General features: G+C 46.8%; 1 protein-coding gene and 1 long non-coding RNA gene across 6 annotated transcripts; one reads left to right on the forward strand and one right to left on the reverse strand.

Annotated features, from left to right (window-relative positions):
• Positions 1 to 838: 838 nt before the first annotated feature.
• HEY2 (hes related family bHLH transcription factor with YRPW motif 2) lies at positions 839 to 11809 on the reverse strand. The gene is made up of 5 exons (XM_015858576.2): positions 11545 to 11809; positions 10339 to 10417; positions 10151 to 10234; positions 7482 to 7563; positions 839 to 3018 (listed from the first exon to the last, which is right to left on the reverse strand). Exons 1-5 carry the CDS (start codon positions 11625 to 11627, stop codon positions 2339 to 2341), a joined length of 1008 nt encoding a protein of 335 aa, XP_015714062.1. The 5' UTR covers positions 11628 to 11809; the 3' UTR covers positions 839 to 2338.
• On the forward strand, positions 11807 to 16427 carry LOC107311754. 5 transcript variants are annotated; one of them, XR_001554217.2, is made up of 4 exons: positions 11807 to 11894; positions 12207 to 12947; positions 13449 to 13534; positions 13652 to 16427. It is a non-coding gene; the product is annotated as an uncharacterized LOC107311754 (long non-coding RNA). The 5 variants fall into 5 exon arrangements; XR_001554220.2 differs by having other exon boundaries at positions 12207 to 12401; positions 12766 to 12947; positions 13449 to 16427; XR_001554218.2 differs by having other exon boundaries at positions 12207 to 12401; positions 12790 to 12947; positions 13449 to 16427.
• The last annotated feature ends 8241 nt before the right edge of the window (positions 16428 to 24668 follow it).

Raw genomic sequence — 24668 nt, forward strand, 5'->3', positions numbered from 1 at the left:
CATCCTCCTATTTTTACATTTTATTTTATTTTATTTTATTTTATTTTATTTTATTTTATTTTATTTTATTTTATTTTATTTTGCCTGTTTTATCCATGGGACAGCATGCTGTTCATGTAAATCTAAGCCCCCCCCCCCCTCCATTGCCTGAACTGAGGTCTCACTTATGCAGGTGTGGATCAGCTACATTTCTAACACTTGGGAGGCAAGTGGTGGTGGGAGCAAGTCATTGAGCTGAGGCTGCATTTTGGCAATGGATGCTGTCTCGGGGAGGCTGCAGGGTTGTCACCTCATTTCTGTGCCTCAGTCTTGTCACCTGTTAGGTGAGCCTAATAGATCTTCTAGCACCTTTCAGACTTATAAGACTCTGTGCTTATCCTATGGCTAGGGAATTACACACCTTCCACTAACATTCTCTGCAGACCTAACATGAAACAAACTCTTGCCTCAGTGAGAACTGAAGTTAGGAAACCAGAACCGGAGGTGAAAACTGCCCAGTCTTATTCTCAGTGTTGAATGTCATTTGGTTACATTTTTCTCCTTCTATGCGTAGATCCCTTAGTGAGGGTGAATGAATGCTGGATCAAGAAACCCCAATGCTTTAGGGCGCTCTCTGGGATGGACAGATGGATCTGTTTCATTAAGTGCCCCACCAACGCAGAAACAAAAAGCAATGCTGTTTTACTGTTCATTTTCCTGCCCGTTTAAACGCATCCTGGAGGAGACAGGCTTCTGATTGAACAGGAGCAGGAGAGAGGCAGATGGGTGTGTTTCCGGCCACAGAGCCCACGAATACTTCTCAAGAGCAAATAAAAACTGCAACAAATCATCCATAAAACGCAGTCAAAAAGGACTTCGTTTAATTAGTGATATGTAAAGACTTTTGCATAGAAAAAGGTTAACAAAGTAATGCATAAAAGACCAACTAGGTACAGTATTTTTAAAACAAATAGTTTAAAGTATATTTTGCGTAATGTTTAACATTCTCAATGCTTACTGCTTTCTCCACACAGCAGAGAAATGAAGTGCATAATAATACATGCTGTGTTTTTTTTTTCTTTTTCTTTTTTTTTAACATAAAATCTCTAGTTTTTGACTTGATGTATTAAAATACTTAGGTTATTTTTAAGTCACCGTAATAAAAAAGGAAAGCCAAACATTTTATGCAGCACTAGTAGTCTGGGTATTGACAAAATAACTTACTGCCATCCCCTTTAATACATTCATTTTGGTTTGGAATCAAACCCACATTACATTGTTGGCATGCTAACAGCCAATTTAAAATTGTCCCTACCATCACTTCATTCATACCCAGAGCGATTGTTATCCCAGAAGTTGATAGCGAAAAGAAGAGGGATTTTGCACAGAGTTGGCTAAAAGTAAACGTCCGAATGCAGCTAAATAAGTTAAATAGAACTCTCACAACAACAGGTCTCTTGTATTGGCATGAGCCAACCCCACGGAAGCGTGCGTGCTGTCAGCAGGTGGTTCCTTCTGGGTGCATGACAACCTACTGTTTGTGCAGATACAAGCTAGCACCATAGTTAAGCCATAAAAAAAAAGGTGCCTCAAGGTTCACAGGCACTGCTGAAACGTTCATTAATCCAAGCACTGATAAGATAATCGCTTTTACCAGGGCTGTGCTAGATGTCACAATTTGGCAAGTCTGTACAAAGGAAGGAGACTAAGTAAGCGAGTTCCAGGCCTGTCAAATTGGACGTTGTTTCTCAGCAGCCTTTTGGCTAAATGGACCTGTCTGCTTAAAGAGCACACTCTCCTGGAAGAATATTGCTGTCCTGAAGCTGCATGCAGGACTGCCTATCTCTCCCAGATCACTCCCATACCTGTGCAATGTTATTGGTTTTAGCAGAACACACGTATATATAAGTTTTATTTCTTTTTATTATTATTATTATTATTATTATCGTTTAGATGTCAGGCACTTAGGAAAATCAAATTCTTTTTTGAGCCCCAGGAGACCTGATGGGGGTGATCCCTTGCCTCTCCCACAACTGTGCATGTACAGCCAGAGAACTGTTAACACTAGTGCCTATGGATCTCCTGGGGAACATCCACATGCCAACGCAGTGGTGATGCTTCTGAAAGCCACTGCCCCAAGGTGCCCTCAGCGCAACTGCCAAGAGGAGCAGGCTGCCCGTATCCCTTCCAGTGCCTGTAGTGAGGGGCTGGCTGCCAGGCCCTGTGTGACAGTGGCCCTTGGCCCTCAGCGACGTCACAGGAGCCGTGTGTGTGTGTGCATGTGTGTGCATGAGTGTGTGTATGTGTGTGAGCGCATGGAGGGAGAAGAGGGAACTGGGTAGGGAAGAAGAGAGGGCACTTAGAAGGCTCCAACCTCGGTCCCCCAAGGTCGGTAGGGCTTGCCGCTAGCCCCATTGCCAGCCTGCTGGGGGTTGGATGAGGCTGACACGGCCAACGGCGGGGTGATGGCTGTAGCTGCCGCCACTGCAGCAGCAGCTGCGCTTGGAGGGAGCATGGGGAAGGTGCTGGTGAAGGAGAGGGGAAAGCTCTGGGCAGCTGCTGTGGCAGCAGCGGCTGCGGCATGAACGGTGGCCGAGAGGGAGAGGAGAGAGGTAGAGAGTGGGGGGACGCAGGGAGCAACACTGCCCGCTGCGGGGACCCTGAGGGCAGCATCGGTGTGGGCGAAGGTAGCGGTGAGCAGTGCAGAGCCGTGGGGAGGCACTTCTGAGGAGAGTCTGCATGGGGCGGCCTCGGGGGTGTGGAGTCCATTGGGCTGCAGCAGGGCAGCCGGGAGATGGTGGAAAGCGGCTGCCCAGTGGTGTGGGTGCAGCGGGTGGTGGTGGTGGGCCATGGAGGAGGTCATGGCAGCCGCTTCCCGCTGAGAGGCGCAGGTGCTGAGATGGGACACCAGTCTGACACGCAGTGGGTCAGAGGTGTCGAGGCCTTCCACAGATGTCAGGTACCTTGCAACTTCAGTCAAGCACTCCCGGAAGCCAATGCTCATGAAATCCATGGCCAGTGAGTGAGCATCAAAATAACCTGCAAGAGGTGGACAAAAAAACATGCTGAGTGCTAGGCCAACATAAGGCAACGTAGCCAACCCAACCCTCCCTCAGCTGCTGGTCTGCCACTTAGGGGTTAAGATCTGCAAAGAGAAAAGTGTGTTCTCCAGTCTGTAAGCGATTTGTGTGACCATCCCTGTAACGCAATAGGCTACAGTTGTTTTTGCACACTATATAAATGAAAAGAATTAAGACCATAAGTACTCGTGACTCTTGAAAAGATACACGATGCCGCTCCTGCAGTACCTCAGGAAGCCTCTGCAGTGTGGTGTTATGGTGTTACCCCTGTGCGTGTGTGAGGGACACATTTCTGTGTACAAAGAGACGGCGGGGGACCAAGCAGCTCGCACGCACTCTGCTGCCTCTGCTTTCCCCATGCTAGCATTCACAGCAATGCACTTGAGCTATTGCTTGACACTGTGAGACAGTTGTAACTGCTGCTGAGGGCTCATCTCCTTCCCAGAGTCATTAGGACGATGTGGCATACGGTGCTATTTAACTACAAACTAAAAACATCTTGTCATGACTCTGCACACACACAATAAAAAGCTTTACTGAGAAAACGTTTTATGCAATGCCATTGCTAATTTGGAGATGGAAGACTGACAGACACATAGCCCATGAGGCATTTCAGCAAACAGCAGCTGGAGCACCATAGGCTTGAGACAAAAAACATTTGGAAAAAAAAAAACAAACCAACAGTTTTATTAAATGCATATGAAAAGATATTCCCTTTCTAAAAGGTTTTAGTATCAAATCTAGTGGTTAAGTTGCTGCTCTTCAGCTACAAAAATCAATTCCACTTAAGTTTAGAGGTAGTCTTGGGAGAACTATGTCCTATTACTCTCAAGCTGGCACAGTGGTTTTTCTTTTGCTTTCTGCAAACCTCGTTTACGGTATTTATGACTATGATGTGCATTAGTATAGATGGACAATGTGCCCTTATTATGGTGGATTTTGGCAGCAATATCTACACCAGATCTTGCACAGTTTGGCATGAAATAACTGAGGTCTTCTTGAAAAAATCAAGCAGCTTAGATGGCTGCTTTCACTTTCTGTGCGTCCACATTGTAGAATGAACTCAGGCACAATTAAACACATCTCCCCAAATCCCGTGCCTGCTATATACCACCTCTTGCCAATTTACAACAGTGCTTGTCATGGAGGTTATCTTGCCCACCTGATGCTGTGCACGACCCCAGAGAAACCCTCTCCATCTAGCAGCTTGGTGAGTATAACACGTCGGGGAGTTCTGTAAGGAAGCACAGACCCCTCTGCTGCATCCAAACTATCTGTGAAATCACAGTGTTTTGAGGGAACTTCTGACTAAAACCAGGCAGGCAGGCAGGCAGTGGTGAGAGAGCTGTGTGCCTGACTGGTGGCCAGCAGCTTTGCTTGAGGGTTGTCTTCACTTCAGAAGCCTCAATGTCTCCCTTCCATGTCTTTGGAATGCAGATGTGGAGGACATGGCTGTCCGCGGCTCCCTCTGAGCCTGAGCTGGCTCTGGGATGAGCAGTCCAAAAGCCCTATCTATATTGAAACCCTGTCAATCTCCTGTGAAGTGGCCAAGAAACAGAAATGAGGACAGCAGCCCACGTGGGAACTGAGCTCCAGGTGCTTGGGTGACAGGGCATGGCCACTAACAGCTCTGTCTACACCGACCCAGGTGTCAGTCACCCGAGCTCAATTTGCACTGAAGCTGCAATAAAACCACACCAAAGCAAGTAGCTGCTGGCTAACAGCTCTTTCCCTTTGCTTGCTTGCCCTGTCAGCAAAAAGCGCTGGTCCCAGGCCAGATAATAACTTCACATGACAACGAGACCATTGCCCACACCTGCATCAGGAAATACGGAGTATACGCAGGGCTGGAAAAGCAGCAGCCTCTCTGCTTTGCCTTCTTCCCTGCCTGCTTCCCTGTCTGCCCTAGTGGCTCCAAAAAGCTGAAGCCATGTCAGCCTTTTTCATGCTATGCCCACATTAGATTTACCACACCACTAAATCCAAGAAGCCACCAACACCACCCTGGACTTTTCATCCCCATGCATCCTCAGTTGGTGGGCCACAAGGAGAAAAACAAGCCACCCCCAGCTCTCAACACAGGGTACAACACAGTGTAAGGGTTCTAGGACACGTTTTTTTCTCTCCTCCGATAACAACTTCTGTCCATGGATGAAATGATGGGACTAATCTTTTTTCTGACCAACAAAATTTCTGGCTCCAAAAATGAGTTATGAAGAGGGAATAACTACACTTGCAAATAAATATCAGCTATTAAAATACCTTAGGAAATGATATTTAAAGCTGTTATTTATGTTGCAAAGTAAAACATTAAGCAAGCAGGAAACACAGGCTTAAACTTTGCCCAGCACTAACTTGTAGACCTCTTTTCTTAAAGTTTGTTAATCCATCCAGTGAGATTACTCTTATCTCTGGGTCAGAAGGAGAAGATTAAGTTGCAGTGTTTGTGAAATAGCTGGGCATTATACTGATGCACCACAAACCTCTGGCCCTGGAGAGCCACCGAAGGTGTCTCTGGTTGACCACTGGTGGCTGTGGGCTTGAAAAGAAATCACATCCCCACACCCTGACACTCCTTGCTCTGTGTCTGCCAGCTCCTGTCCCCAGCACCTTGTCCCTGCCCCATCAGCCAGCCACTCAATTTGACCCACTTAAAAAAATAATCTCTGACAACATTTGTTTGAGGATGGTGAGGCAGGGGAAGGAAGATTCCTGTTAAATCTTCCTGCAGAGTGTCCATACTGCTATTGGTACGGATTTTGGAGAGAAGGAGCTGCTGCAGCTTTTATGAGGAATTCTGCAGCACGCTGTGGGAGACAGGCTGGGATAGCTGGGCTACGCACTGTACGGGGAGGATGCAACAAAGCAGCAACCACTGCCGCTGGCTTCTTAGCCTTGCTTACTCTGTGCACCAAGTGAAATAGACTTTGTGGAAAACTGGTAGGCAAATATGCAATTAAAGACTGCACCACCACACAGACACATGAGATTATCTGAATTCAAGTTGCACAAGCACAAAAATTTGGGCATTTCATAACTTTCGAGAGCACTACTTTCCCAGCTAAATAGAGATCTTTACAGAACTTTTTTTTTTTTTCTTTTTTTTTTTTTTTCCTGAATAGAGGAATATAAAATTAACATTTTCTTAGATTAAATTTTGTACGTTTGCTCAGAATACCAAGAGGCATATCTGCTATATGAAAGGCGATAAAATCCCTCTCACTTCTGACAAAATGAACTACCAGTAAATCTTAAGCTTAGAGGTACTACTAACAAAAGCCTCTTAACACCTATAAAATATGTATGTCAGCTTGGTGTGAATTTTAACAAATAACAGAACACCAGCCACCAGCAGGCTTTCCCATAGCCATTTGTTGTTACGCACGCGCTGATTTTAAGTTGAGCCTTGTAATCACTGCGAGGTACGTAGAGCTGCAGCAATTCTCGCACGGGCTAAAAACTTTTGAGTTTAATAAAAAGAAAGAAAGTGATTACACTTCCAGCAGCAGTCTATTTTCTAGCCCGTACTTCTGTATCACAGTGGGTCAATGAAAAGTGGTCTGGTCTACATTACAGCAGTTTCAACTATAATCATGGTTAAGGGCACAGGACATGGGACAGTGCTTATGGAAGGCAAGCAAGTTCTTTGCTCCAAATAAGCTGCAACCCCGTGACTATAGAGAACAGCTCGTGGGTGGCTGACATCGTTTGGCCTCCAGCCCCAGGGCTGTCAGCTCGCACAAGCAGGGCACGCTTGGCTCACGGCAGCGGGCGATCGAACGGGTCGGCTGCACTGCCTGCCTCTGTGTCATGCAGGCTCTGGACGCAAGAAACCACCCTGACCTCTGACAAACACATACAGCATGTAAATAGAAGCTCAGATAGAGCTGCTATCAGTCTGCAGTCTTATCTGATGCCTAGAGCTGCCTACAACAGGCTGGATTTTGTTCTGGCGGATGAGGCAGTCTGACCTCACATTTATGAGTCTTTTCAGAACAAAGAAAATACATCCACAATAATGAAATCTCCTCTCCATCCATTTCCTTTGGTATAGCTGATGTATAATAAGTTTTAATATTGGTTTTGTGCTACACAATCGTTGCCACAAACCTCCTGTTTATGTTTGGTGTTTGCGTATTTGTTTTGTCTCCCTGTGCCGATTTCAGTGCTCTTTGGAAACCCCAAACAAATCTCTGACTGGGCTGCCTGTGAATGAAGCCTTTACTCCCACAGTGTTATGAAAGCAAACACAAGCCCAGGGTCAAGTGCTTCTTTTGTCCCAGTAGTTCTTTCCCACGAGTTCAATCCTGCCATTAGCATTGATTTCCACTCCTTTAATCTGGAACCGCCTATCACAGCCCGTCAAAGCACTTTTTGCTGAGATTTCCCGAAGAAGCAGAAAAGAAACCATCCTCTCCTTACCTTTACCTCCAGTTGCTTGAAGCATCTTCAGATGATCCACTGTCATTTGCAGTATTTCCGCTTTTTCTAATTTGGCAGATCCCTTGGAGATAAGAGATTCGTGTAAATAAAACTGAGCCCAGCATTACGGTTTCAATTTCTCCTATCACTGGAACATTCTCAGCTCAATCCTTTTGTGAGCATCTGCACCCCAGACACTGCCTAACGACTCCTGCCGTCTCCCTCTTAGCGACTCAAGCACCAGCAGCACAACCTCGTTTTATTAAGACCACGGCTCAGTGTAACTCTGGCTTTTAGGCTGGTGCAGAGATGACGCCTTCATGAAATAAAAGAAGGGTCTCACTTTCAGCACATCCTTTTCAAGCAACCGACCTAAAAAATCCCACTGGGACAGCTCTGCAGAGCTGGTGATGAAGATCCCACTACAGCCTTTTTTGCTGCTTTTACCAGTAGGTGTCCCTATGGACACACACCGAAAAGTATCCTTCTTCCCTAGAAGCCTATTAATTTTTGACATGTCATTTGGCTTCTGAATATTCTATTCTCATTCTCTGCTGCAAAAACAATCACACAGCCCACAGTTTTGTAAGTCACCATGAGGCCGGGCTTGCAGGGACACACAGCCAAACACCGTGAAAAAGAAAGAGCTCCTTTAGCGGTCAGACTCTTTCCTGCCACTGAGGATGGCTCATGGTGGTGCAGGATGCAAGTCCGAAGGCAGTACTAATACATTCATCTACAAATAAAACCATTTCCCTCGACACGCCTGGAACATACCCAGATGGCTGAGTTTCCTGTGCAAACATTATCCCAAGGCACCTTTCAGCATCAACTAAAATCAGAGATACACAAACTTTGACTGCTGGCAGACAGCATCCTGCAAGCCAGATCTCCCCTCTGTTCCCACTTGTGCCACCTGCTGACAACAGACACTCTGCAGCACCCGCTGCTTCATTTGGGCTGCAGGTGAGCAGAAGAGGCCCAGGGTCACCCCAGCACTCAGCCCCAAGGGGAAGCTCCCTGCCACAGGGGCTCAGCATGTGGCCAGGAGCGGGTGGAAAGGCAGTGGGAACGAGCAGCTTTGCTCGGATGCTTCAGTGAGTGGAATGCCAAGGAGCTGGGAAAGGACGGCTGACTTTGCCTTTGGCATCTTACAGGAAAGTAGCAGGGAAGCTGAACAAAATACATCGTAAGCTTATTTTACCCCCATCTTATTTTCTTTTTATTTAATTCAGTTATTGCTTTCAGCATTCCTGAGTATGAATTTTGGTGTGTAGGTGATTTTTTGATAAAATTCTACATTTTACATGCAATTGCATCCCGTGTTTTGCTCAGGCTTCATCTTTTCCGTAGAAACAGCACAGGCCGTCTCTGGGCGAGTGACTAATAGCTAAAAACTGCACGCTGCTGGGTCCCTTCCAAAGGCTCTGTAGGACTTGTTTTATAATGTTTGTGGGTTTCGAGAAGTAAACAATAAAATGGGACAAACAACTGTTGTCTCTTGCCTGTTTATCTAGCTGAAAATACCTCTGCTGCTCCACTGTGCCACAGCCTGTGGAACAGTCCAGCTACAGCCAGCAGGTACCGAAGTACATCGCAGGTGACACAAGTGATGCTCTTACTGTGGCTGCAATACTTAAAATATCTTTTTCATTGGCCTCTTGGTCATGTATGGAGCCTTGTACAGTGCTGGCCACTCCCAGCCGCCCCAGCAGTTCAGCACCCACAGGCTGCTCTCAGGGTTTGCTTTCTATATTTTATTTTCAGATATAAGGAAGTCAGGAGCTGTACGCTCAGTTGGTGCCTCTGAATGAGACCCGGTGCCATCTGCATGTACCCATGCATCTTCAAATAGATTTGATAAAATAGAAATGCCGTTAAATATCAAATCGAGAGAGTAAAAAAAAAAAAACAAACCCAAAACCACAAATTCAAGATATGGGAAAGTAACTAAATAATTTGAGCAGCAGAAACAAAACACACTTTTTGCAGCACTGATTGTACTTGAAGCTTTCGCTGTGTGGTTTCCCAGGCAGGAGCTGAAACCAGGTTCCCTGCAGTCAGCTGGACCCTCACTGCATTCCCATCGAGCACTGCTCACTGAAAGCCTTTGAAAGTACCACTGCCTTACCCGGATCTCACCACTGGGCCTGTTCCCAGCCCCAGTGCACTGCTTTTACACAGCCACTTTAAAACCTGACTGATCCGGGCAGCTTGCTTGCTTCTTAGGAAACCATATTGATTACGCTGCAACTGCTATTATAGATGAAAATGAAAGTTTCCTTAAAGGAAGGGCAAAAGAGATCCAAGATTTATACCAATGACTAACTGACACACAGGTCTGGGGGGTTGTTTTGTTGCTTTTTGTTTCGTTTTGTTTTTTTAACTACGGGGTAAAGCACATTTTTAACAAAACCACCACTGGAATTCATCGAAAGAACAGAGGCAACACGAACACTGTTACCCTTAAGGGAAAAACAAGCCAAAGAATGGAAATGTTTTTCAGCTTTATGATGAATTATGTTCCTAATAGTTTGGCCACAACAAAGCGCTTCACTGAGATGCCAGCTTTGTGCCAGATCAGGACACATACAGGATTATTTTAATAAGCTCTACAAGAGAACCAACATTGCCAGATGAGATACAGGATGGAAAAAAAAAGGGCTTACTTGTTTTTCAAAAGCAGTTGGCACCAGCCGCCTCAGCTCAGATAAACTGTTATTTATACGATCCCGGCGCCTTTTCTCTATAATCTATTCCCAAAAACAAAACACAGTAAGTTTACACAATCGTTGAAGGGCAAAATCACAGCATGCATGTAAATCGTCACATGGGAGAAGAATGAAAGGACACGTACCCCTCTTCTTTTCTTTCTGGCCATAATCTGAGATGTTGTGGTTGGGGAATTTGGTCGAAGCACAGAACTATGGCTTTGCCTGGGAAATGACAAAAGTACATCAGGTGTTGCACAACGTGACACTGCTCTCTGAAGACACCTTAGGTCACTGTATTGAGTACTCATAGTGCCCTCTCATGTTGCTGGGTGTTCAAAGAGACATTCTGTTTTGGATTGCTCCAGCCATGCAGATTACTCTGCAAGTTGCCAGAACATCCTGAAAGTTCCTCTCTGAAGACAGTTCACTGTCCAGCACAGGTTTCATTTTCACTACCTCTAAAATCATGCCTATAAATACAGTCTGTAGAACCTCGTCCAAAGGAAAGAACATGAATCACCTTTATGTGATAGCTGGAATAGATGATCTTAGAGGCCTTTTCCAACCTTAACAATTCTATGCCTCAGTGCTAGCAGCAGCACATGTATGCCACGTTGCAGGCCCGGCCAGGTTTTGTCATTCCTGTCACCTCTGTGGTCCGTGGGCACTCATGCAGGAGGTCAGTGCCCTGACAACACCTGCTGCCTCCTCCAGCACCACCAGCACAGTGCTTTTACAATCTGCTTTTAAAACTTCACTGCCCACAGCTACAGAAGACTCTCAACCCCATCACGAACAGGCAAAACATGCGCTTGCTGTTTGACAGGCATCTACTCAGTGATGGCGACAAGCCGGGGCTTGGCGCCCATATCACTGCGTTGCTCACATTGGCCCTTAGACTCGAGCTGTCCCTGCAGAATTCCCCCCCGTCACTCCCCCTCCCCCCGCCACAGCCCATCTCCATCGGCTCGCAGCAGGGTTTGTTGCGGTTCCCATCCAACCACCGGACCCACAGGTCATTTCCTACTGGCGTCGATTCATTTCAGTTGCTCGGTCCCGATCGGGAGTGACTCCGAGAACAGATCCGACTGCACACAGTGCATCACTCAGGGCTCCCGGGAGGCTCCCGCAACCCCCCGGGCCAGCACTGACCCGAGCCCCGACCAGTGCGGGGGTTCCCAGGGAGCTGCGGGCTCCGAGCGGTGCCGGGGATCCCGGGGCAGCCCACACTCCCGAGTTTCGGGATGCTGCCGTTTTGGAGTGCGGGGTTTCGGTGTTCGGGGTTTCGGCCCTCGGTGCCCGAGCGGGTGGGATGGTGGGGAGAGCGGGGGGAGGTGAGTCTCGCTTACCCGCAGTAGTTGTTCTCGCTGCCCACATCGATGGTCTCGTCCATGTCGCTGTCTGAGGTAGTTTCCTCGCAAGGTCGCTTCATCGTGGCTCAGCCCGCAGCCGGCGTGGGGCAGAGAGAAATAAATCCGGACGGGGTCTCCCGTACGGCACAGCACGCACCGCACCGCCAGCACAGCCAACCCTCTCTGAGGCTCTTTCCCACGCCGCGGCACAGCCTCAAGCGCGCCGGCCCGCCCCCGGCCAGGCCCGCCCCGTCGGGAGGACAGGAGGGAGGGAGGCAGGGCGGGGGCCGCCCACCCGGGAGACGGAAAAAAGTCTCGGCCGAAGGTGCCGGGATCCGGGAGGAGAGGTAACGAGGCTCCCGGCCTTGGGAGGGGGCGAGGGGGTGACCCTCGGACTGTACCCCTGCGCCGTCCCGCGGGGCCCGGCAGTACCGGGGGCAGTGGAGGCGGCCGGCTGGGAGCTGGGAGAGGGGAGAATGGGCGCCGGGGGGGCCGGTACCGCGGTGCCGGCGGGCGGCTGCGCTTTACCCGGTGCCCCCGTGGAGCGCCGCTGGGCCGGGGCCGGGACGTGCAGCGCTCGGGTGCGGGTGGCTCCGTGCGTCTGGGGCGGCGCGGGGCTGGAGGAGAAGGCAGCGGCAGCCCTGTTTCCCTCCGTGCAGGCAGCGGTATCGGCGGCACGCCGGGCGCAGGCTCTTCACGTGGCTGTCGCTGCAGTGTCGCCCTTCCCACGCCCGCGGTACCGTCGGCGGGAGTCGTGCGGTCGTTGGGACGCAACCGAAGCGGAGCGGCCGCGGGAAGGGCAGAGGCGGCTCCGGGGGACTCGGGACGCGTTCCCCACAATGGCCCCTTTGATGGTATCTGAGCAAAAATATCAACCAAACCAAACCAAAACAAATAAGGACGGGAACCTCTCGGGAGAAAACGGTGCGCAGCGGGAACAGCCCGCGGCGACCGGCCGCATTGCCCCTGCCCTCCCCTGGGGCCGCGGCTGCCGCAGAGGATCGTGCGGCGCTCCCGGGACGGGGCGGGGGGCGGGCGCTGCCATCAGTCACCCCGCAGTGCGGCGCAGTGCCCGCTGTCGGGGCTCCGCACGGGCATCTGCGGATCAAACGTCGGTGCCGCTACAGCTGTGTGATGCGTGCTCGCTCCGGACACCGTTCCGGCTGCATTACGATTTTTCTCTCTCCCCCTCTCTCTCTTTTTTCTCCCGAGGCACAGTTGTGCCGTGCTTTTCTCTTACAGAAACCCGAGCTGTCCCGTGCGTACTTCCCTGAGCCAGGCTGCTGGCAGGGCTGTGCGGCGTGGAGCCGGCTGCGAAATCCTCCCGACAGCCCCGTTGGGGTCTCTCCTCCTGGAAACTCCCAACGCTAAGAGGGCCCCGCTGCTCCCAGCTTAGGCAGGTTCACCTCGTTCTTTTTTCCTTCTCTTTCTCTCTTTTATTTTCTTTCTTTCTTTCCTCTTTATTCTTCTCTTTCTCCTCTCTTTCATTCTTTACCCCCCTTTTTCCTTTTTTTTCTTTTTTTTCTTTTTTTTTCTTTTTTCCCCTTTTTTCTTTAGTTCTTTTTCTCCTTCTCTCTCTCTTTTTCCCCCTTTCCTTTTCTTCCCTTTCCTATCCCCAACCCACCCGTTCCCCGGGGTCCATTTTGGGTTCCCCCGTGCCTCACTCTCTGCCAGTCCCCACCCGGAGCCGGCAGCAGGTGCACGGTGGGGGCCGTGCGGGAGCTGCGGGCTGCAGCCGCTCTCCGCGTTTTCCGTCGTTGCCGGGCCCCGTTCATCCACTACAGAAGAGCGGGGCTTCTCTGGGTGTTTCCTTGCAAAGCAGTTACCGCTCCTGAGCAAGTAGTGCTCGCAGGCTCAATTTAATGTATCCCTCCCCGTTCTTTACCGCTTTTCCCCCGCAGGTAACAGCCGCAAGTCGCTGCAGCGCTCGGAACCGCGGAGCCCCCGGGCGGCTTCAGTGGGGGAGCGGGGAGGAGACTGCGCACAGGTCCGGCATCTCTCCGAGCCGCTCCCCGCCGGGTGAACGGTGCTCCGCAACGGCTGCTTTATTGTTTTGGTATTTTTTTCCCTCTTCTTTTTTTTCTCCCCAATTTTCCATCTTCAGAAGTGCGGTGCGAATGAAGGCTGGGGCGGGGACGGCCACCGCGTGACCACGGATCCCGCTGACCGGGAGCGCTTATAGCGCCCGGCCCCGGGATGCGGCGACGGCACTGGAACGGGCGTAGGGAACCGCCGGGACGTGGGGACATGTCAGCACGGCCCGCGGGGAAGAGACGCTCCTCCGCTCCCAGTCTCCAGCAGATAAATCTGCCGCGTGCCCGAGATTTCGGGATTGCACCTTTCGGACGTGTAAGGTGCACTAGTTGGGGCGTTTTGTCCCTACAGAGCAGCAGCTCTATCCCACGGCACTCAAGACTGTTCCGAGCTTCTTTATGGCACTTAAACCTTCAGTTTTAGAGTTGTTTCTTGTATTTTACCATCTCACTTCTAAACAAACACATCTCATTTCTTGCACCCTGTGAGCAGCCCCGTGTGAGTAACTCTTCTGCAGCTTTTATTTTCTCTTGCTGGGAAGCTTTCAGAGCAGCAGAGGAAGACAATCAGCCGTGACTGACAACAAGGAGGCTGTATTTTCTTCCTGATGGAATCACCGGTAACTGCTGGGAAAGCTGATAAACAAGAAAAAATACTGTGGCTTTTTTTTTTCTTCCCCATCTGATTTGATTGTAACTAAATGTTTGTGGTCATTTCTAGCCAAAGTGGTTCTGACAGATTGAGGAAAGAGCAGAGAACCGAAGAAAGCACGTGTTATGAGTCTGAGTGAAATAAAAGAGGAGACAGGCGGCGTTGCCGGGACTGTGGCTGCGCGGTGGGTGTGCAGCGTTCATCCCGGTTCGCAGCGAGTAACCTGGCAGTGAGCTGCCAGCAGGGCTCCTGACAACGGGTCGCAGCGGGGCTGAGCCTTCGGTAGCTGCTGCGGAGCTGCAGCCATGAGTGTGCAGTGATAGAGCCGCGCTGCCCCGGCAGACTGTGCTCACACCCGCAGATTGTTTGATTTTACTTCAGTTCTGGGAAGTATAAAAATTGCAGGGAGGCTTGCTGTAAGCAAACACGATGTCAAGCTGATGATGAGTTGAAAGGAACAAATCAGTCTATAAGGGAGGGGAAACATATTCGGTATTTATCGATCCTTCGCAGTGGGATCTTTCAGTGGTTATCACTGGAGGTTATCACTGGAGGTTAGCACCTCCGCAGATGTGTTCTCGGTGAAGCCAGCTATTGGCTTTTCAGGCTGCCGACTGAAAGCACAGCTCCACGTGCCCTGCAGTTTGCATTCTCCACCTTTTGGCGCCTACAGAGATCAATGAATGCACTCTCCCGGGTCGAGTGCTGCCTCCTGGCCCCCAGTCAGTAGGTGCTTGTGCAGTCCTCTTGTTAAATACATGAAATGCTCAAGCTGTCACTGCTTCCTGAGTGATGGGGAAAGGCAAGATGTCCTCTGGCTCCAGGCTGTGCCGAATGGTGACGGCAAGGATGGTGGGGCCGCACCCCTGGGATGTGGGGGCACAAACCCTGCAGGCGTGAGCCTCATCCTTCCCTCCTCACACCTTTGCATGCTTCCTCTGTGAGCTCGGGCACTCAGACCAATTAATTCCATTAACAAAGGGTGTAAATTAGAAGTGTCTGTGAACTGTATTGAACCTCAATTTGCACGGTCTTATTCACAACAAAAGTGGCTGCAATTTGATTTAAATTAATTCACTTTCAGAATAAAATAACACTGAATAGAATAAAAGCAGCTTTAGTTTTGAATGGTTGTCTGCATAGAATTGTTTGTGGTTTAACTAATCCACTTTAAAAATTAACTCTATTAATTTTCGTGGGGTTTTCCATCGAGGTTAGCTTGCTTTCTCTGTTTCTCTCCGTCTCCTATCAGTAAAATGGAGATGGCAATAGCCTGCTAACATTTTAAAATTGCTGTGTTGGATACTCCCGGTAACTGCAGCATTTTGCCTTCCACTCGGTGTGTACGTTCCTCAAAAGCCAGGACTTGATTTTCTACACATGTGCAGAATTCTTGCCTGGCGGTGTTTTACAGGCTCTGTACGCAGCTGTACATGGCCACACAAGACAGATAGCAGTGGGGAATTAAGGCTCTGCTGTGCGTTTTGAACTCTGACCAAACATCTCCTTGGCTTTGGTTCCGTGTTTTCTTCAAAGCCTGTGGGCCAAGACTTAAGAACTGTCTAACTTTCATCATCTTAATGAACGGCTTCAGTGGTGTTAATGGGAACTAGGGCACTTTCTTTATTAATGGAAATCAGGTCACTTAATTACTTAACAAAAATGCGAGGAACCTTGTCTCACTGTTTTCTGCACTTCATGAATTGTGAGCTTTAATCTGTTACCGAGAGGGCTCTGCTAAAATGGATGAAGCTGTAGCAGGTACAAAACTATCTTTTTATAGTGGAAAGACTTATTGTGAAAATGAACACACTAGCATATCTTTCCTATTGGAAGTCACTGCCATTTAAATCTTTGCAGCGATGTAGCATGATTTGACTAACTTGTGGTACGTAACTACTGAAAGGCCGGATGAACACATCAGCACATCTTCTGTCAAAAATGGGAACACTGAAGGGTTGTTATTCTTTTAAATCAAAGCTTGGTGGGTTTTGGACTAGTGGGATTCTTTTATTTCTTCCCATCCCTCCCACCCATCCTACTGTCTGCTTCAACGTTTTCCTTTCTTTCTTGAGTGGTTTCACTCCAAGTGGGACTTCTTTTGTGCCGTTCGGTTGCCAAAAAAACTGGAGAATTGTCATTATTGAATTTTGCTGTTGGTTGTTCTTTTAAAATAAAAACCAAGATGTTTTCCAGAGAGTTAGGAAGGAACCAGTTCTCGGGAAGTGCTAAGGAAACAGTAGCAGCTTTAGCTGAGTTTTTCTATATGAGAGAAAAGTATGAATCATCTTCAAGGTTCAAATCTAGCTGTTAATAATAAAGCACATCACCTAATGCTCTAAAAATGCCCCTGTATATAGACTATATACGTATGACAAAAATAAGCAACACTAGATATTCTGGCAAGATATGTGGTATTTTATTTCACTTCCTCAGTAGTCATTGTTGGCACCTGGAAGTGACTGTAAAAATACAGATCCCTGTTAAGCTGGGTAAATAAAGGGACACGCTCCACTCCTGCTTGACACTAGAAGAAACTACGACATCTGAGAAAATTATTACTGAAAATATTTTCTATCTATCTATGCCATAAAAAATGCAGGGGCAAAATAAATCCTTGGTAAAGTGTGTTCCCAAAGTAAGGCAGCATAAATACAGTGCAGAGCCAGAGACTTCCACCACCACAGAATCTGGTTAAGGATCTTAAGACGAAAAAGTAATCTGTTTTTCCATGAACTCAAAGTTACAAATGCTGGCATGAATGTGTGTCCATGAAGAGAACAGCCATCTTAAACAGCAAAAAGTTTTGTCCATCAGTCTTTTTCAGGCAGAAAGAAACTGCTGTTGTTTTGGTTGTCCTCAGCATTGTGTATTAGAACTGCTTGCTCCAAAGCAGGACTTTCTCTGATCCTATAGTTACATTGCATCTCATCCTGCTGAGCTTAACTGGGAAATCTTGTGTTGACTGAATATGGCTTTTGCTTGAATAAAGAAACTGAAGAGCTCTCTGGGAGAGCTGGGCCTAATTCCAGTTTTCTTCACAATTCTAAAATAAAAGGATGCTGTCAAGGTATTTGTGCTTTATGGTGGCAAACATGTTTCTCTCCTTTAAAATCTTATATTGCTTTGGCAGCAGTTTAGTTTAACATCTTTTCTGACAGATTTTATTCAGAGTACCTTTTCTGTTTATGCAGGATTGAAAATAAATGTGTCCTTTATATTAGAGGAAAAGAGATAAGGCTTACTCTTTGGGAGGAAAGTGTGCTCTCACCAGGGTTCTGAGGACACGTCAGGCTAATTGTTGGTGACTTTAAAACTGCTCTTTGTGGTGCAAGAGATGAAAAATTCTGTGTAGACTGTAGGCTTTCCAAAACGCTAACTGCTTTCTTTTGCTTGGTGAGTTGTTTCTTCATGTGTTTTATTTCTTTGGCAGATGTTAACCAAGGGACATGAAATTCCTGCCAGAGAACACACTTCTTATGGTGCTCACAGGGCTGCTGGTGCTCACCTTTGACAGAGGCTGAGGTTCTGTGCTGGGACCTGGGTCACTCCAGCTGTGGGGCTTGGGGTCCCTCAGAGCCCTGCTGCCTGTCAGCACTCCTCCTGCCACCACGCTGCTGAGGCCTGGTGCTGGGGGTGTCGTAGACACTCTATTCCACGTTTCCTCTGTTGCTTTGTTTGTCACCATGGAATGCACTTTTACTGAAGATTTTTAGCTTCCTTTTTGAAGCTTGAGGTTTTTTTTTCCCCTATTTATTTATTTATTTATTTTTCCTTCTTCCAAACCATTGCTCCTCTGTGGAAATCTGGCTTCCCTGACTGCAGGCCATGCTCCTCAGCCTTTTTTCCATCTTTTGATTGTCCCTTAGTTTTTTGCTACTCTTGGAGGGGCACACTCCAACTTCACTCTCTTTTCTCTTTCTGCACCCACCTCTGGGTCAGGCCTGAGGACATCCTGAGGACAGCAGCTCACACAACTTGCTTTCAAGCAATAACTTCTCCCCAGCCATGCAGAGGTCTTTTACATCTCGTTTTGGTGGGCTCTCACACTTCCCCCATTATCTCTCTGGTCTTTGGTCTTTACACAGTTAGTCGGTCTTTTCTTCCCCCTCCCTAAAGTTTTTGTCTCACCTGCTTCCTTGGAGGTGGCTGACAGCATCAGTTCTTCCAGAGTTGATACAGGTGTCTTCTCTGCCTTCTTGTTTGCATAGTCAGGAAGACTGCATCCAAGTGTGGCTAACAGGTCTTCCTACCAGAGCAATGAATACTTTGATTCTCCTGCTAGATAGACAAGACTTTGTGGAGGCTTCCCTCTGGCTTTCCATCCACACACTCCTGTCTCTGCCACTGGGCTGTTCATCTCACCTGTCTGGTTAACAGCTCTGACCACATCACTGCTGGCTCCCTCATTCCCTCCCAAAACACCGTCTTCCTTCCTTGGCCTTTCACAGAATCACAGAATGATCACAGAATCACAGAATGACCTGGGTTGGAAGGGACCTCAAGGATCATGTAATTCCAACCCCCCTGCCTGGCAGGGCCACCAAACATACACATTTACTAGATCAGGTTGCCCAGGGCCCCGTCCAACCTGGTCTTGAACATCTCCAAGGACGGGGCATCCACATCCTCCCTGGGCAGCCTGGCCTTTCCCAGCCCTCCCCTTCCCTCATCCCTGCCTTCAGCCTTACTACAGTCTCTTCTCCCTTCTCCCTCTCTCCTCCCTTCTCCCTTTGGTTCACTAAAGCCAGATGTGTCTGCCCTCCCTCTCTTCCTGCTAGTGCACCTCCTGTAATGTCTTCATATTTTTGGGGGGGCCTAACTGCAAGCACTGCAAACCTGTGTATTTACTAGATATGCCCATATCCATAAGCTCCCAAAAAATTCACCTCATCCTTAGACCTCCTTGTGGCTGAGACCCCCACACTGAGGTACTTCACAAGTGGTTTTATTTCAAAGTGACCTTTCAGAGTATCAGTACTTGGACTTGATCAGGCATCCACCTCAGGAGGTGACTTGGGTTGACACAATTAGTGGGGATGTTTTGCTCCTGATAGGGGAATTCCAAGAACCAGCTGCAGCCCTGATGTCTGTCATTAGGGCAACTGACTTAAATTAGGACAGCTGACTTAAACTGGCTAAAGGGATATTCTGTACCATATGACATCGAGTAGAAGGAGTTATGAAGGGGGAGGAGTTAATCTCTGGCCTCCACTGCTGCTTGGAGGGCTGGTTGGGCAAGGGTGGTGATCAATTGCTTGTGCATCACTTGTTATATACATTCATACATACATGTACATATATATATACACCTATACACACTCACATTTTCTTTATCCTTTTCTCTATCTTAGTAAATAGTTCTAGCTCAATCCATGAGTTCTACTTCTTTGTTAGTGATTCCCTCCCCCATATAACTGGGAAGAGTGGGAGTGAGCAAATGGCTCATGGTGGTGCTGAGCCACCTGCCAGGTTAAACCACAACACTTTCATTTTCAGCATCACTCTTCCAAATAGGCGTTCTCCAGGAATCTCTCTACTATCTAAAATGATCTCAGAAGATAAAAACAGCTAACAGACCAGATACAATGAGGAAATACAAGCAGTGTGTTACAATCAAAAGAAAAAATGACAGAGCCAGTTGGGCCATTGATTTCTTCTGTATTGATCTTAAATGGTCTCTACAGACTACTGTGGAGATGCTGAACAGAACATGTAAGATTATTTACAATTTAGAAGGTCTGTAATAGCAATGAGGACATGAGCACGACAGAAGGGAACCTTGAAAGTTCAGAAAGCAGATTAAATGTGGAAACAATACAGACCGGTTCGTCTGGTAAAATGCTGACCAAGGCATGAAGTGAAACATGGAAAGTGGGAACATATTCTGGCAAACAGATGACCATGATGTATTTCTCAGGCAGAAAACCTATGAAGTGGCTGATGTAGCTCAGTTGATCAAATGTACCTTGGGGCAGGCCTGCGCAGATACTTCAGGACTACCACAGAGACCTGCAGCCTCTACTACATCAAGATGAAAGACAGTGCAGATTGCCTTTCACTATGTGCTTCATATTGCTCTCCATTTCTCCTTAAAATCACTTTTTTTTTTTTTTTTATTTAAAGTGTGATTTTTATTTTTTTAACAGGGATCAGATTCAAAATGGGAGATATTTTGATGTGATAACTCTGTAGAAAGAAAGTGGAATTTCACTTCTGTGAGCAGTTGTAGAACAAAGGGGATGTGCCCGCATACTATTTTATTACCTGCTTCATGGTTTTCCCTTCCCAGTGGGCACGAGGAGCGTTTGCTTTCACATGTGTGCCTATACAGATTCAGAATCTGTAGCTGAGGGAGGATTTAAGCCCTTCAAAATCACTGGAAGAACCTGCTGAGTTAATTTGTGTTGTAGCCAGTTTTGCAGTACGGGGTTGGCTGGACTTCTGATGTTTTGCTGGGTTTTCATGGTTACTGGCAAAATGACCAGAGAAGTATTTCACAGAGTCATCTACAGGAGAAAACATCCTAACAGAAGATATTCCAGCAGATGACTAACTTTTAAAAATCCATTTTGAAATTTGTGTATATAACTCTACTCTGTACACAAAATTGTAGCAGAGAACACGCTTCTGATAGCTCTTTTCCTACATCAGTAAGTATATTGTCCAATGAAGATATGTTCAAGTGTATTTTGTAAGAGGTACTTTAAGCCTAAGAGCGTAAGGAGTGACAAACACTTGTTCTCAAAAAATGGTATAATGGATTTGATGCTATTTCATAGTTCAGTGCCTGACTAGTTCATGTAATGTCTCATTCAAAGCCCTATGATGTTTTACTAATAGGATTCTTTTCACTGAGTATACCTGTATAACCTTGTTATTAGTCATTTCATTAGCCATTAATTAATACATAGTGTTTAAAATCTGCATCTTGTTAATATGCAATAGGACAGCTTTAGAATATAATGTCAATTTATGTTGGAATATTTTGCTTGTATTTTTTAAGAGTGTGACTACGCTTTCTAGACTCAAAATACTCAGACTTAGTGGCTCCCACATTAAAAAAAAGAAAAAAAAAGAACAAAAGAAAAAAATTATTCAAATGGCAAAGCTGCAAAACTGCACTTCAAAGGGTGAAACTTTTGCAAAGTGATCCAGTAATAATAAATGTAAATTTTGCAATGACCACTTGGTGTCATCTAGTCAGAGCTAGTTTGTTAGCTTCTTGTTCTAGGTTTTGTTTTAGCGTTAAGAAAATGACATTTAATCTTGATTATCTGAGACCTCAGGGCCCAACATTAGCTCCTATTCTCCCTAGGTGAGATCCTCGGAGGCAATATTGCAGAGTCATTGGAAGACCACCAAATCTAACAATTGAAGTCTCTCTTAGAAAGTCTGCTTTGGAGGCAGACCGTAGTGTACTACTGTAGTCTTTTTTGCCCTGATGTACAGTTATTTTGCTGCCAGCACCACTAGTAAGCAGAAAAGGTGACTACATCTTGCTCAGTCTATCTGAGGTCAAAAGCCAGGGTTCAGTATGTGGTAGACAGAACTATCAGGTGGCAACAGAGGAACCCTATGGTGCTCCTGTGAAAAAGTGGCGTCAGCTCAGGGCAGCTCCACTCACTCAGCTACATGAGCAGGCAACTGCTTTGCCAGTTTGCCAGTGAGAGGAAAACACTCAGCCCTTGAATGGGACAAATAACTCCAGGTCTCCTGGGGGGAAGCACATTTTTCAAGAACTCCTTGTGAGGTGAAACACTCGGAATATTTTTTCCTTTGTGAAGGGCCTCTTCTGTTCTACTCCCCAGTTGGGCGACCCCGCTGAGAGTTACACCCAACAAATGGGTAATTGCTTGGAACTTGGAACTGAGACTTGGAAAATCTTTTTGTGTTTAAATCTGTACCTAATCAAACATCTATTCGTTCTGAGAGGAGAGAGCATAGAGCAGAACAGGAGAATATTTCATGTTGTTAGAATTGAAAGATAAGGTTTTGATTTGATGGCTTTGCTGCCACTTGCACTCAGTTTGCCAGGAGACTTGTGTAGGGGGAGGATGCTTTTGAAAGGGCTTTAGCTGTTTCATGTATCAGTTTACTGTATTAAATATTTATGATGATTACCTTTGCTGCTTATGGCCTAAAGAATCTGATTGTGTTTGGTGCTGTTTACCACATAAAGTATCCTACTAGGAGCATGATGGAACTGTGAAAAAACAGAGGTGGAAATAAGGACAGTTAGTAAAATGCAGTTAATAAGTAGTTGGTTACTTACCAAAGAGAAAATAGTCATACCTTGTCAGCACTGTGATGATCTAGTTATTCAAAGATCAGAGTATTGCAAATTGATGTTGACAAACTGGAGGGAATTCACATAAAAGAACTCAAACCACTGTTGGACTTTAAGGACTGGTTTATGGGAAAGATTAAAACAGCTAGATAATGCCTGTCTGTCTAGGTACTTGCATAACAGTAATGAATGTGATGCATTGTGCTGCGTGGTGAAGGACTTGGTGGAAGCCGAGGGAATCCAGTAACCACATACAAAGTTGTAGGCTGCAAGCACGAAGAAAGGAAAAAAAGTGGATGAGGATTGCTGAAGGAGCACAAGTGCTAAGATGAAAAGGAGGGAAGCTCATGCCAAACACTAGGAAATATTACCTCCTGTGAGAACTGTTAGTCTGTGGTCAGAAGTTATACAAAACCCCTCAGTTGAGTCACTTAAACTGAATTGTAAAAAACACTCTAGAAAATATGCTGTACTGGCACAGGGTGAGCCTAGATCGGGAACAGCCAGTCTACCCCCTGGTTTCCTTTTTCCCAAGGGCCACTTACAGCCAGCATGGTAGATATTACTTGACTTAGCAAAAAGCAGAATGGATATGGCTGGAGGCAAAGATGGATAATTCAGTGCATGGATTTTGTGCATTGTGAGAGCTCAATGGTTGCTCTGTGCACATGCAGTAGCCCTGTGGGCATGGCACGTGGCACAGACAGGCAGGAACTGTGCTTTATAGAAGCTTTGTATCAACTCCAATGTGACCTACCCTGTATTGCTGTTTAGCCTGTGTGGAGAGGAGCTGCTAGAAGACATAATGAAGCCAGAGGGCTGCCTAGCCACTTCTGTTGATCACATTCATGTTTTGTGATCAGTTGTGTCTGTGCTAGGCAAGAGAGAGGCGGGAGGCTTGCCAAGACATGGTCCCCACTGCTCTGAAGTGTTTCACCTCTCTCTCTTGCCACCACAGATTTCCCACATTTTTTGGTCAAGGAGAAAAACAGCTGAGCCTGTCACTGTGAGCACTTTATGTTTCCTTCTTTTCTTGTATTGATAAGGCAGGAGGGGACTTGGGGGGAAGTTCTACAGCAGCTGGAGAGCCTGGAAAAAAAGAATTGTTGCTCTGTTGGGAGCCTCAGGACAAAGGTGCAAGGTAAAAAAAAAAATTATCTGCTGTGTGAAAGATGCTAGGTCTACTTACTCACCCTGCTGAGGTCAGGGGGTTGCTTGGTGGTGCTCAGATGTACCCATCATGTACACTCCATTGCTCCTGTTTGCTCCTCCAGGAGACTTCTCCCTGTGGCTTTAACCCACCACAGTGTAGACCTGGCCAAGGAAATTTAAGAATAGTTTCTATAATAAATGCCATCTTTATTGTGAGGGAAAATGTTATTAAGACTCAATCCTCAATCCATATTTGTTGGAGAACTTTATTTTTCATTTCATTTACAAAGGCCACCTCCAGAGTATGCTTTGAAGGGAATGAGCATGGGTACTCATTTCCCGATAGTAGTTATTGCTCCATCACAGCAAAATGACCCCAAGGGCATAAATAATTAATTCTTTAAGCACTTCATGGGTTTCAGTGTGTTTTTTATTCACAGTACTCTTTTGAGCTGCAGAAATGCTTTATCTGATTGAAGATGTTATTTGTATTGTTCAGATGGGCATGGGATGGGCTAAGCCTGGTCTGAAGTGAAGAGTGGAGGGACTGGAGTTGTCCTGGGGAGAGAAAGGGGAGAAGGAGAGGGTAAGCCTGAGGAAGAGAGATAGAGAGGATCTGTGCTTTCTGCTCAAGCTAATGGGTGCTCTCCTGGTGAAAAAAATAGGAGGATCCCACCAGCAGCAGCTGGTCAAGTAAGGTCAGGCAGCAAACTCAGGTTCTCAAGCCTGTGCCACCAGTGGAGCAGACCACAGGGCTGCTATTGACAACTGTTGACATCTAATCCCAGCCCTGTGCTAAGCCAGACCTTTGAAAAAATAGCCAGATTTATCTTTCTTTCAAAATCCACCTAGAAATACACTGCTTGCTTATTCCGTGACTCAAAAAATGTGATGGTATGAACTGATTATGTTGACTTCATGATCTTTTGGGATGACAATAAGAAAGTAAAAAAAGAGTGGATCTGCAGTTTCTTATCTTAATAATCTTTTCATG

The sequence above is a fragment of the Coturnix japonica genome, chromosome 3 (assembly GCF_001577835.2).
Source record: "Coturnix japonica isolate 7356 chromosome 3, Coturnix japonica 2.1, whole genome shotgun sequence".
NCBI lineage: Eukaryota > Metazoa > Chordata > Aves > Galliformes > Phasianidae > Coturnix > Coturnix japonica.

Bases quoted from the DNA above. Each gene is read 5' to 3' on its own strand.
- HEY2 (XM_015858576.2), bottom strand. From the start codon at position 11,627: ATGAAGCGACCTTGCGAGGAAACTACCTCAGACAGCGACATGGACGAG. The intron at 10,418-11,544 runs GTAAGCGAGACT...GTCATTTCCCAG, and splicing joins AGCGAGAACAACTACTGCGG to GCAAAGCCATAGTTCTGTGC. The intron at 7,564-10,150 runs GTAAGCCCTTTT...CTTATCTCCAAG, and splicing joins CAACTGCTTTTGAAAAACAA to GGATCTGCCAAATTAGAAAA.